The 13893-nt window shown below is 40.8% G+C and overlaps 1 protein-coding gene across 2 annotated transcripts in view; it reads left to right on the top strand.

Moving 5' to 3' along the window:
- Positions 1–275: 275 nt before the first annotated feature.
- Positions 276–13893, top strand: part of EXOC6B (exocyst complex component 6B) — a 748241-nt gene continuing 734623 nt past the window's right edge. Inside the window, exon 1 of one of the 2 annotated variants that reach the window (XM_058278915.2) lies at positions 276–560. In XM_058278915.2, coding sequence (XP_058134898.1) covers positions 448–560 — 113 coding nt within the window. In that variant the 5' untranslated portion in view covers positions 276–447. The remainder of the gene's footprint in view (positions 561–13893) is intronic. The other variant, XM_058278913.1, reaches the window with a different exon arrangement.

Below are 13893 nucleotides of genomic sequence, written 5' to 3'. Positions count from 1 at the left end.
TCCTTGACATAAAATTAGAATTAAAATCACTGAGAGCAGAAAACTATTTAGTCCTTTTTTGTTATTTCTGCTTACAGAGCCTTTTGTACTTTGTAGCACGGGTGTTAAGAAATTGGAATATTAGTACCACTGCCTGACTTGTTCACCGCTGTCTATACAGCGTCCGTTACTGTTCCTGGCTCACCGTGGGCTTTCGGAAAGCACGTATTTGCGGAATCGAGGAGTAAAAGCTACCATCTCCCCGAGAACTACACATCCCAGCGGGCATCGCGCGCAACGTCGCCGGACGTGGTGACGCAAGGGGGCGTGCCGAGCCTGAGGGAGGGGTCGTTCTGCGGGTAGCCGGAGGCTGGGGCGGCCCTGGATCTTTGGGTGGGGAGGCGTTGTGAAGGAGCGAAAGGTGAGCCGAGCTGAAGGTGGGGACTGGCTGCCAGGCGCCCACAATTTATGGAGCGGGGTAAGATGGCGGAGGCGGAGAGCCTGGAGACAGCGGCGGAGCACGAGCGGATCCTGCGAGAGATCGAGAGCACCGACACGGCCTGCATCGGGCCCACGCTCAGGTACTTCGGAGACCGGGGCCACCGACCGGCGGGCACGGGCGGGACGCGCAGGCAGCCTCTTTCGGATCCGTCAGTTCGGCCAGCAGCCCGCAGGGCCGGCGCCAGCCCCTCCCTTCGGGAAGACCCGAGAGCGACCTCCGCCCTCGGTGAGGCGGGTCTCCCGCCGCAGCCCAGACGTGGGGTCTCGTTCCGACGGCCGGAGCCCGCAGCCGGGTTCCTCAGGGTCCTCCTGCCCCTCTCGGGGCTGGGGCAGCCTTCGTTCTCACTTCGAGGCGAGCCCAGCGCCGGGCAATTAGAGAGCGGCAGACGCATAGTGGCTCTTAGCAGGTCTTCCCCCCTGGGGATATCTCCCTTCTCCTTCCCACTCGCACCCCGTCCTGCCCTAGGCATAAATTCTGTTCTTCAGACGAAAGAGAATCTCACCCCACGGGTCTCTTGTTCGGAAATTAAACTCTCGCGTCCCTAAAGATCACAATCACTTCCCAGAAGCGATTCACTGAAAATCTTAGGCCCTGGAAGAAAGGAAGTCCCCTCAACCCGCACCCCTCCTCCAGGAGAGGGTGCTTACTGAACCCCATGGGGACGATGACTCCCCCAAAGGCTCAGCCGCATGGTATTCTCATTGCTGAGAAAAATTTACCCCTCTTACCCCTCTCCTGCACCCCCCTCCCATCCATTACCATTACTTTACCGTCCCCTTCATTTTCATTTGGTGATGGTAAAACAAACCCTGGTCTACTTCAACTTATTTGTTTAACAAAAGTTAGGCAGCACTTTTCATATACGTTGTAATTTAATACAGTACAAGACATTATATTAATTGATGTACAAGTATTTACTTAAACCACAAAACAGTCTTGCTAGGTGGGTACTGTTATTGCCCTCACTTTACAGATGAGGCACAGATTAAGTCACTTGCCCAAAGTCACATAGAAAATAAAGTGGGGGAGTCCACATTCTTTCTCGGGCAGAATGGATCCCAGATTTCTGCACTGCAAACCACTGTTGTTCTGCCTCAGTTGGGGACTGACTTTCTGCTGATAATTAGAACTACTTTTCCCCTTCTTAGTTTACTAATGTCCTAGAGCACACTCATCCTCATCCCTTCCTGTGGTGCGTCCTGATCTCCCTGCAGCAGATAAGTAGATTTGTCTTACCTACTGTGATGGTTTGAATTTCGTGAACCCCAAAAAGCAATTATGTTTTTTAACTAATCATTGCTGTGGGTATCAGATCCTTTGATTGCACTAGATTCTATTAAGGGACCTTGATTAGATCACCTGATTAGATCCCTTTTGATTGGAGTAAGTCTGTGGGGCCTGACTCAGGTTGGATCTCCGCCCTCTTGTATAAACTGAGACATAGAGAAAGAGACACAGAGAATTTGATTCTGCCATATGAGAAAAAGGAGTAAAGAGAGAGGACCAGATTCACCTATGCTGACTTCATGGAGAGAAGCCCCTAGAGGCTGAGAGAGGCCCCAGAGTCTGGAATCAGCAGAGTGTAAATGGACCCTCTGGACCCATGAACTGCTCAAGGGTGAAGAGCAGAGCCCTGCCATATGCCTGATTACCACCTGGCAGACCACCAGGATTACTGGTAGCAGACTGGTGAGAAAGCATCTCTGCTGATGCCTTGGTTTGGACATTTCATGGTCTCAGAACTGTAAGCCTAAATAAAATTCCTATTATAAAAGCCAACTCATTGCTGGCTACTTTGCCTCATCAGCCCTGTGACAAACTAAGACACCCACCTTGTCCAATCTTAGGTAACTGCTTCTCTTCAAAAAAGGACTTACTACTCACTGCCTCCTCTTTTGTGGAGAGAGTTACTCACGAAAGAGGTACAGCTGGAGATCTTGCTACTCAGCTTCATCTAAACCAGAAAGTTCTTTCTTAAGTGCGCATTGTTAGAAGAGTTCTCCCACTGCCATCCCTAGACAGTAGTTTGCCTTTAAAGTGACTTTTGACTCTGTTTCTAGATCAGTTCTTCAGTGCTGGTGCCTTCCTGCACTCTCACCTTACCCCTGTGCATTTTGATACTGACCATCATGCTCCTTTCTTTTCTCCTTTTCTTAAGCTCTTAACAGTGAATGATCTTTATTTCATAGACTTTTACAAAAACTAAGGGTTACTTACTAGTATCCTACTAAGTATTTTTAATAATTATTAATGTTCAATTTTTCATAAAATAAAGTATTTTTTTACTAAGAAATTTGGCTGCTGAGCTGTGGTTGGCAACATAGCAAAGCTCCCAGTGGATGTGTGCAGTTGGGATTACCAGAATTTTTAGAAAGTATTCTTTACCAGAGCACCATCAATATTGTCTTGAGTTGGTATCAAGTTTTGTTTGCACTGATTTATTAGTTTTACCCTCCACTGAATAGTGATGCATATTTGTATCAACTGAGTTTTAACCTATAATTTTTCTAGTATCTTGACTTTAAGAAAATATGCATTATGGTTTAAATATAAATTACCCATTCACCCTAAAATTTACTTTATTGTTATTTCTATTTCTGAGTTCTTTTTCTGCTGAAGTGACTTTTGTGGTGGTAAAGGGATTAAGGTAGGACAAATTAAAAAAAAAAGTTTGAGAACCATCACACTAGTTTTAAATGCTTTTTCTGGTTCCCTGTATCATTCTTAGCATCTTTTTCATTTTTGACCCTGTAGATAATCCTAAATCTTATTGTCAGTCCCAAGATTCAGTCACTTGAACAGCCTATAACTAGTACCCACTGTCTTTGTCTTAACCTGACTGTCCTTGACCATATTCATAGGTGATGATCTTACCTTTTTCCCTTATCCCACTCAGAAACAGCACATATACAATCTTTTTAAAAATTTTTTATGAATTAATAAGCTGGATGTGTTCTTTTTTCCCCCACCACCACTTAATTAATTAATTAATTATACTTTAAAAAATTAAGGTTAATAGATCACAAAGAACGTTACATTAAAAAATATGAGGGTCCCATTTAACCCACTCCCCACCCCCCCACCCCTATCATTTTTGTAAATTTTTTTTTTCAAAGATATGTACATCACAAAAAGCATATACAGTCTTTAAGTTTCAGATCCCATGCCTTTCCTTGGATGTGCCTCCATGAACATTACCTCCTGTTTTTTTGTCACAGGCATTAATTATGCAGTAATCTGTCTTCCCCAACTGTCCTAATTGTAAACCTCGAAATCCTCTATCCCTCTTCAGTACATCTTCCCTATTTCTTCCATCTTTCTAGGTTTTCTAGATTCATGAGAGAGGTATTTTTAAGGCACTAGATTCTTAGCTGTTCCTTAGAGAGGTTTTTTTTTTTTTTTTTTAGGAGGTACCAGAATTTGTTGCACCCAGGACCATGGGAAGCAGCTGCTCAACCACTTAGCTATATCCACTCCCCAATGAGAGAGTTGTTTTTTGTTTTTTGTTTGGTTTTTGGGAGGTGCAGGGGATCAAACCCAGAACTTCATACATGGGTAGCAGGTGCTCAACCACTCGAGCTACATCTGCTCCCTGAGAGAGGTTTTTTTTTCAACTGAAGAGGAACTAAAGAACAGAGAATAATAGTAAATTGATAGCAGATATATAATTAATATGTCCATCCTTAAAATTCCTGTTCTTTGCAAAAAGCTACTTAGCTTCATTGCCTAAACCGGACTCTGCTTTGGCAGCTATTACTTGGTATAATTTCTTGTTTTATTTCCATGCTATGATACCTAATTGTTTTTCAAGTCTTATCCCTTTTTGTCTGAGAAATCACAGTGACCTGACTTCTTCATTTTATAACTGTCCTTATTTTAATCTTGAACCATACAAGTAATGTTAGCCAATTTTCATTTAGGTGTGCATCTCCTTTTTAATTGTAATTCTGAAAGGCCCAAGCATATCCTTGCTTATAGAGGCTGTTGCCTAGCAAATACTTTTGGGAAAGCAATCGTTTCTTTTCTGTCTTTATCATAAAAATTATTTCGTTAGCTGCAAGTACTAATTTTGCAGATGAGGCAAAAGGCCCCTAAGATGTTAGAGCCTATCCTGTTTTTAAAATAGTATTGATTCCTTGTTTGTATTAATATTAAAACTTTTGATTGCAAATGACTTCTGAAAAATAGCTTCTTGTTTTCAGTTTTCAAATCCCATCTCTATATTGCTAGTCTTCTTTCATATCACTTAGTCAGTAGTGGTCATTTTCTTACTTTGCTCTGTGGGTAATTGCAATTCACATTCACAGTATTAGTTGCTATTTAAGATTTTGTTTTCAAACTTTTAAATTTAAGAATGAAATGTATTATCACTTTTTTTTTAAAGATTTATTTTTATTTATTTCTCTCCCCTTCCGCCCCCCCAGTTGTCTGCTCTCTCTGTCCATTTGCTGTGTATGTTCTGTGTCTGCTTGTATTCTCAGCGGCACCAGGAATCTGTGTCTCTTTTTTGTTGCATCATCTTGCTGCATCAGCTTTCCATATGTGCGGTGCCACTCCTGGGCAGGCTGTGCTTTTCTTGCATGGGTGGCTCAATACAGGGTGCACTCCTTGCATGTGGGGCTCCCCTATGTGGGAGACAGTCCTGCGTGGCACGGCACTCCTTGCGCACAGTAGCGCTGCAAGTGGGCCAGCTCACTACATGGGCCAGGAGGCCCTGGATATTGAACCTTTGACCTCCCATATGGTAGACAGACGCTCAGTCACTTGAGCCACGTCCGCTTCCCGTATTGCCATTTTTTAAAAACAGGTTTATTGAGATACAATTCATATACCATACAATTCACCCATTTAAAGTATACAATTCGTTGGTTTTTGGTATAGTCACAGAATTGTGCAAGAATCACAATCTAATTATAGACCATTTTCATATTCCAGAAAGAAATCCCATACCCATTAGCAGTCACTTCCCTTTCCCCCAGCCTCTCCATGTCCTAGGCAATCATTAATCTACTTTCTGTCTCTATGTATTTGCCTATCCTGGACATTTCATAAAAAAGAAATCATATAATAAGTGATCTTTTGGGACTTTACATAATCTTTTCAAGGTTCATCTATGTGGTGGCATTTATTGGTACCTCAATTCTTTTTCTTTTATTTATTTTTATGTATTAGAGAGATTGTGGGTTTACAGAACAATCTTGCATAAAATACAGGATTCCCTATACCACCCTATTATTAATACCTTGCATTGGTATGATATTGAATTAAAGAAAGCACATATTTATAATTGTACTATTAACTATAGTCCATGGTTTAACCTAGGGTTCACTGTTGGTGTGGTATATTTCCATGGATGTTTTTTTTTCTCTTACCATATATATAATCTTATAGGTCCTTCTTTAATCACATTCAGATAAGTATTTCAGTTCTGTTAATTACATTCACAGTGTTGTGCTGCCATCACCACCATCCTTACTAAAACATTTCCATTGTTCCAAATAGGAACCCTGTACATTTCAAGTCCTAACTTCACATGCCCTATTCCCACCCCTGGTGACCTATATTCTAGATTCTGACTTCGTGAGTTTGCTTTTTCTAATCATTTCAATTCATGGGATCAGACATTATTTATTCTTTTGTGTCTGACTTATTTAACTCAACATGATATCTTTAAGGTTCATCTATGCTGACCCAGGTATCAGACATCTATTCCTTTTTATGGCTGAATAATATTCCATTTGTATGTCTCTACTGCATTTTATTTATCCATTCATTGGTTGATGGACATTTGAGTTGCTTCCATATTTGGCGGTTGTGAATACTGCCTCTGTGACCATCTGTGTGCAAATATCTGTTCAAGTCCCTGCTTTCAATTCTTTTGGATATATACCTAGTCATGGGATTGCTGGGTCATATGGTAGTTCTATACTTAGGTTTCTGAGGCATGGCCAAACTATCTTCCACAGCAACTGCACCATTTTATATTGTCACCAGCAATGAACGAGTGTTCCTACTTCCACATCCTCTCCAACACTTGTTATTTTCTGTTTTTTTTTTTTTTTTGTTGTTGTTGTTGTTTAATGAAGCAGTCATTCTAATTGGTGTGAAATGATATCATTGAAGTTTTGATTTGCATTTCCCTGATGGCTAATGAAGTTGAACATCTTTTCATGTGCTTTCTGGCCATATGTGTATCATCTTTGGAGATATGTCTGTTGAAATCTTTTGCTAATTTTAAAATTTGGTTTTCTTTTTACAGTTCATTTGAAGGAGTCTTTATATATTTTGGATAATAAACCTTTATGGGATATATGGTTTCCAAATGTTTTCTTGCATTGTGTAGGCTGTTATTTTACTTTCATGATAAAGTCCTTTGAAGCACAAAAGTTTTAAATTTTGATGAGTTCCCATTTATCTATTTTTCCTTTTCCTGCTTGTGATTTGGGTGTAAAGCTTAAGAAAGCATTGACTAACACAAGGTCCTGAAGATGCTTCTCTGTTTTTTTCTAGGAGTTTGATAGTTCTGGCTCTTATATTTTGGTCTTTGATCCACTTTCATTTGAATTTTTTACAAGGTGAGAGAGGTGAAAGGTGGTGTTCCTCCTTTTTTTTTGCTAATTGAGATCCAGTTTTCCCAGCACCATTTTCTTTTGGAGAGACTCTTCTTTCCCAAATGAGTGTGTCTTTGCCCCCTTGTAAAAATCAATTGGCTATAAATAAGATTTCTGAGCTCTCAATTCTATTCCATTGGTCTCTGTGTCTGTCTTTGTGGAAGTACCATGCTGTTTTGATTGCTGTGGCTTTGTAATAGTTGTTTTTTCCCCTTCCCTTCCCCTTCCCCTGCCCTGCTCTTTTTGCTGTATGTGTCCATTCTCTGTGTGATCTTCTGTATCTGTTTTTCTTTTCGTCTTCTCTTCTTATCTTTCTCCTCTAGGATTCACTGGGATTCGATTCTGGGGACCTCTGATGTGGAGAGAGGTTCCCTGTCAATTGTGCCACCTCAGTTACTAGTCTCTGCTGCGCTTCACCTTGACTCTCCCCTTCATCTCTCTTTTGTTGCATCATCATCTTGCTGCGTGACTCACTTGAGTGGGCACTGGCTCACCATGCCAGCACTTGGCTTGCTGTGTGGGCACTTGGCTCACTGTGCGGGCACTGGCTAGCCACACGGGCATTTGTGTGGGCACTTGGCTTGCCGCACAGGCCCTCGCGTGGGTACTAGGCTTACCATGTGGGCACTAGGCTTGCCACGCAGGTCCCTGGCTTGCCATGCGGACATTCACATGGACACTTGGCTCACTGCGCGGGCACTGGCTCACTGCACAGACATACTTTCTCTTCTTTTTTCCCCAGGAGGCCCCAGGGATCAAACTTGTGTCCTCCCATATGGTAGGCGGAGGCCCTATCACTTAAACTACATTTACTTCCTTGTAATAAGTTTTAAGATCAGGGAAGTGTGAGTCCTCCAACTTCATTCTACTTTTCCAAGATGTCTAACAATTTAGGGCCCCTTACCCTTCCATATAATTTTTAAAAAAAAATTTATTGAAATATATCACTCATACATAAACATATATAAACAATAAATGTATAATAGCTGTGAACTTATACAAAACAAACATACATAACATCAAACAAACATATATAACATCTCACCCTACCACCAATAACTTGCTTGTTTTTAAACCTTTTTAACAAATGATTAAAGAGCACTGTCAAAATATTACTATGAAACAAAGTATTTTTCCCCTAACCAATCTGATTATCTTTATATCATTTATATATGAACATACATAAACAATTAAGTGTATAGTAAAAGTTGTGAACTTTAAAAGCAAACGTGCGTAACATCCTACAGGGGTCCCATACATCAACCCTCCACCAACACCTTGCATTGTCATGAGTTGTTTGTTACAAACTATGAAAGAACATTGTCAAAATATTACTACTAATCATAGTTCTTATCTTACATTTGGTGTGTTTTTCCCCCAACTCACCCTATTATTATTTTTAAAATATTTTTTTAAGACAAGTTGTAAACTTATAAAACAATCATACATATGTGCAGAATTCCCAAATAACACCCCACCATCAACACACCACAGTGTGGTATGTCATTTGCACAGATAAAATAATATCATCTGATTATTACCATGTCCATAGTGTACATTTGGCTCACATTTTCCATACTGCCTCCTTATAAACACAGTACGTCTTTTGCATAGATGCAAGAATATTATTCCTACTAACCACAGTCCATAGGTCACTCCAGCTGTATTTTTCCCGTGCTTCTCCACATTCCCAACACCCTGCAGTAGTGATATACATTTGTTCTAGTTAACAAAGGGCATTCTTTCATCTGTACCATAAGCCACAATTCTCATCCGCCTCTGGGTGTATTGTGCTATTCAGTTCCTAGATTCTTCTTAACATTCTGTCAATTGGCATTTACGTAACTAGACTACCATTTTCAGTCACATGCCCATTTATAAAACTAGCTGTTACTCCCAGTGTGTTACCATCCACTCTATACATTTCCACAATTTTACAGTAAAGCTAATTAAAACTTCTACATACATTAAACATCAGTAGTCCACTCAGTCCTTCTCTTATCTCCTTTAAGAATCTACCACCTACGACTCGGTCTTGAAGATATTTTCCAATAATTTCTTCTAGAACGTTATGGTTATTGCTTTTCTTTTCTTTTTTGATCCATTTTGAGTTAATTTTTGGATAAGGTATGAGATAGGGGTCTTCTTTCCTTCTTTCAGCTATGGATGTCCAATTTTTTCAGCACCATTTGTTGAATGGATTGTTCTGCCTGAGTTGTGTGAGTTTGACAGGTTAGTCAAAAATCACTTGACCATACCTGTGAGGGTCTGTTTCTGAACCATAAATTTTGTTCCATTGGTCTGTTGTGTCTGTCTTTAGGCCAGTACCATGTTATTTTTATCACTATAGGTAGGTATTATGATTTAAAGTCTGGAGATGAGGGTTCACTTTTCCTTTTTATGATGTTTCTGGCTATTCAGGACTCCTTGCCCTTCCAAATTAATTTAATGATCATTTTTTCAATTTTTTCTTTAATGCTGGTAGAATTTTTATTGGGATTGCATTAAATCTGTATATCAATTTGAGTAGAATTGACATTGTAATGATATTTAGTCTTCCATGAGCATAGAATGTTCTTCCAGTTATTTAGGGCTTTTTTGATTTAACAATGAGTTGCAGTTTTATGAATACAAGTGCCTTACATCATTGGTTAAGTTTATTCCTGACTATTTGAATTTTATCTGTCATATTTTATTTTCACCACTCTTTTGACACTTCTGGTTACTTTTATTGATATAATCTTCATTTCCAGACTCTCTTCCAGGCCTTTCTCTCCTGTCTTTTCTTTTCAGGCTCTAGCACAACCTTTAGTATTTCCTGAAAATCTGGTCTCTTTCTTAGACAGTCTCTCAGTTTCTTTTTATCTGTGAATATTGTAATTTTGCCCTCATTTTTGAAAGACAGTCTTGCTGGATATAAGATTCTTGGCTGGAAGTTTTTCTCTTGTACTATCTTAAATATATCAGACCACTGTTTTCTTGCCTCCATGGTTTCTGGTGTGAAATCAGCACTTAATCTTATTGGATATCCCTTCTGTGTTATGCATTGCTTTTCTCTTGCTGCTCTCAGAATTCTCTCTTTGTCTTTGATCTTTGACATTCTGATGAGTATGTGTCTTGGAGTTGGTCTGTTTGGATTTTTTCGGATGGGAGTACATTGTGCTTCTTGGACAGGGATATCTATGTCCTTCAATAGGGCTGGGAAATTTTCTACCATTATTTCTTTAAATATTCCTTCAGCCCCTTTTCCCTTCTCTTCTCCTTCTGGGACACCCATGACACGTATGTTTGCATGCCTTTTGTTGTCATTTAGTTCCCTGAGACCTTGTTCAATTTTTTCCATTCTTCATCTCTTCTTTTGTATGTTCACTTTCAGAGGCCATTTCTTCAAGCTCACAATCCTTTCTTCTGTCTCCTCAAATCTGCTCTTATATGATTCCAATGTTTTTTTAAATTTCATTGATTGCACCTTTCATTCCCATAAGATCTGCTATTTTTCTATGCATGCTTTCAAATTCTTCTTTGTGCTCATCCAATGTCTTCTTAATATCCTTAACCTCTTTAGCCATCTCATTGAATTATTAAGGAGATGTGTTTGAATATCTATAGTTAGTTGTCTCAACTCCTTTATGTCACCTGGAGGCTTATCTTTTTCCTTTAACTGGGCCATAGCTTCCTGTTTTTTGGTGTGGATTGTAATTTTTTGTTGGTGTCTTCGCATCTGGCTTACTAGATTATTTTTTCTAGGTGCAATTTTCTCTTTAGTTTAGGACTTCCTATCGTTTCTCTCTTGCTGGTTATGCAGTAGGAGCCAAGCATGTAGTTGGTGCTGTAAACTGTGGAGGCTCAAGCTGCTCTCATTGCTTCTTGGACCAATGAAGCTTCTTCCAACTTTCTCCTTTGCCATTGGTAGGGACAGAGTCACAGCTGTGTGGAATAATCCATGTGCAGGCCTAGACTGTAGTTGCCCAGAGAGACTGATGAAGCTTCACATCCCTTTCTCCCCTGCGTGGGGCAGGGATGGAGCTGCAGGTGTGGGTAGCAATCTATGCAGTGCGGGTCCAAGATGACCGCAGTTGCCCTGCGAGCCAGAGTTCCCTGCAGTTACCTGTATAGGCTGGTGCAGGACTCCTCAGCCTCCTCCCCTGCAGAGGTGGGGCTGAAGCCTAGGCTAGGGCTGCAGGCTGATCTTTGTGAAAGAAACTGGTTCCTGCTGACACTGAGAGTTTCTGTCAGCCCATCTTCCCCTCAGGCTGGGGGTAGAGCCAGAATGGCGGCTACTGGCTTCTTTCTGACTTGGGCTTGTTCTCACCCCAGCTGTTTCCAGGGTTATCTCTTAGCCAGCCGAGTCTACCAATCAGTAGCTGAAATCGGCAGCCAACTGTCTCCTCCCCTGTTTCTGAGAAATGGAGCTTCCAATTCCCATCACAGAACAGCTCCTGGGGCAGCTTATGCCGCCAGAGTAGGATGATCACCGGCCTACGCGCCTTGGCTGTAATTTCCCGGAGCGGCTGGTGCAGGTCCCTGCAGCTTCTTCCCTGCTGGAGGTGGCACTGGGGCCTAGGGTAGACCTGCAATATGATCTGGATGGGAGGAAGCCGGTCCCCACCAGCACTGGGATTTTCAATCCACCCCGCTTCCCCTCATGCCAGGCACAGAGCTAAGATGGCAGCTCCCAGCCTCTTTCTGACCTGGACAGGCTCAAACCTTAACTGTTCTCACGATCCTACGGCAGCCCACTGAATTTCCTCATCATAGTTGAAATTGGTGCCCAACAGTCTCTTCTTCCCTCGTTTTGGGGAAGTGGAGCTTTCAATTCCAGGCGCAGAACAGCTTCGGAGGCAGCTTGTGCCTACAGTGGAGGATGGGCACTGGCCTCGGGGGCGTGGAGTGGTCTACTTACGAGTCTTCTCCGACTTCCACTCCCCCAAGGACGTTGCAGGATGTTCTTCTGGTCTCCTGGAGCCCCCAAACAGATGCTTCAGCTAGCTCCAGAGAACTCTGGATATTCGCTAACTGACTTGTAGCAGGAGCTGACTCTAGGAGCTCCTTACTCCGCTACCATCTTGCTGGTTCTCTCCATATAATTTTGATGATTGGTTTTTCCATTTCTGCAAACGTTGTTGAAATTTTTATTGGGATTACATTGAATCTATAAATTTTTTTTGGTAGGATTGACATTCTTAATGATATTTCGTCTACAGATCCATGCACATGGAATGTACTTCCATTTATTTAGATCTTCTTTGAGATTTCTGTTAGCCATATTTTATAGTTTTTACATCCTTGGTTAGATTTAGTCCTAGATATTTGATTCTTTTGGTTACTCTTGTCAATGTAATTTTTTTCTTGATTTCTTCTTCTGATCTTTGCTTGTATATATAAACTCTTTTGATTTTGGGTGTTGATCTTGTACCCTGCCACTTTGCTGAATTCCTTTATTAGCTCTAAAAGCTTGGTTGTGGATTTTTCAGGATATTCCATATGTAGGAGCATGTTCTCTGCAAATAGGGAAAGTTTTACTTCTTCCTTTCTGATTTGGATGCCTTTTATTTCTTTTTCTTGCAAAATTGCTCTGGCACGAACATCTAGTACAGTGTTGAAAAACAGTGGTGACTGGGCATACTTGTCTTGTTCCTGATCTTAGAAAGAAAGGTTTTGCTCTTTTACCATTAAGTAGGATGTTAGCTGTGAGCATTTCGTATATGCCCTTTATCAAGTTGAGGAAGTATCTGTATATTCCTAGTGTTCTGTTTTTATTAACATGGGGTGCAGGATTTTGTCAAATGCCTTTTCTGCATCAATTGAAATGATCTTTTTTTTTTTTCTCCCTTCATTGTGTTAATGTGATTTATTAGATTAATTGATTTTTATAAAATGCTGAATCAAGCTTGCATACCAAGGATAAATCCCACTTGATCATGGTGTCTAATTCTTTTAATTTGCTGTTGGATTAAATTCTCTAGTATTTTGTTTAGGATTTTTGTATTTGTATTCATAAAAGATACTGTTTTGTAGTTTCTTGTGGTATCTTTATCTGGCTTTGGGATGAGGATAATTTTGGCCTTGTAGAATGAATTAGAGTCTGCTCCTTTTCAGTTTTTTGGAAGAGTTCGAGTAGAACTCTTATTAAGCCTTATTGGAATGTTTGGTAGAATTCTACTGTGAGCCTCTCTGGTCCTGGGCTTTTCCTTGTTGGGAGGTTTTTTAATTAAAAGATTCATTTTACTTATTTATCCTCTTCCTTGTTGTTTGTACTTGTTGTCTGCTCTCTTTGTCCATTTATGGTTTTGTACTCTGTCTGCTTGTCTTCTCGTTACAAGGCACTGGGAACTGAACCTGGGACCTCCCATGTGGGAGAGAGGTGCTCAGTCGCTGAGCTACCTCAACTCCCTGGTTTGTTGTGTCTCTCATTGTCTTTCCTTTTGTGTCTCTTTGTTGTGTCATCTTGTTGCATCAGCTGTCCACACCTGCCTGTTGCGCCAGGTCACTATTTTGCTTGTCTTCTCCAGGAGGCACCGGGAACCAAAAGTGGAACCTCCCATGCGGTATGTGGGGACCCAATCACTTGAGCCACATCTGCTTCCTTGTTGGGAGGTTTTTGATTACTGATTCAACCTCTTTGCTGGTAAATGGTTTGTTGAGATCTATTTCTTCTTGAGTCAATGTTGGTAGTTTATGTGTTTAAAAGAATTTGTGCATTTCATCTGGGTTATCTAATTTATTGGGTAGTAGTTATTCATAGTATCCTCTTCTAGTCCTTTTTATTTCTATGGGGTCAGTAGTAATGCCTCCTTTTTT

The sequence above is a fragment of the Dasypus novemcinctus genome, chromosome 17 (genome assembly GCF_030445035.2).
Source record: "Dasypus novemcinctus isolate mDasNov1 chromosome 17, mDasNov1.1.hap2, whole genome shotgun sequence".
Classification (NCBI taxonomy): Eukaryota; Metazoa; Chordata; class Mammalia; order Cingulata; family Dasypodidae; genus Dasypus; species Dasypus novemcinctus.
The sequence above is the reverse complement of the archived record's forward strand: the minus strand, read 5'-3'. Positions and strand labels throughout refer to the sequence as shown.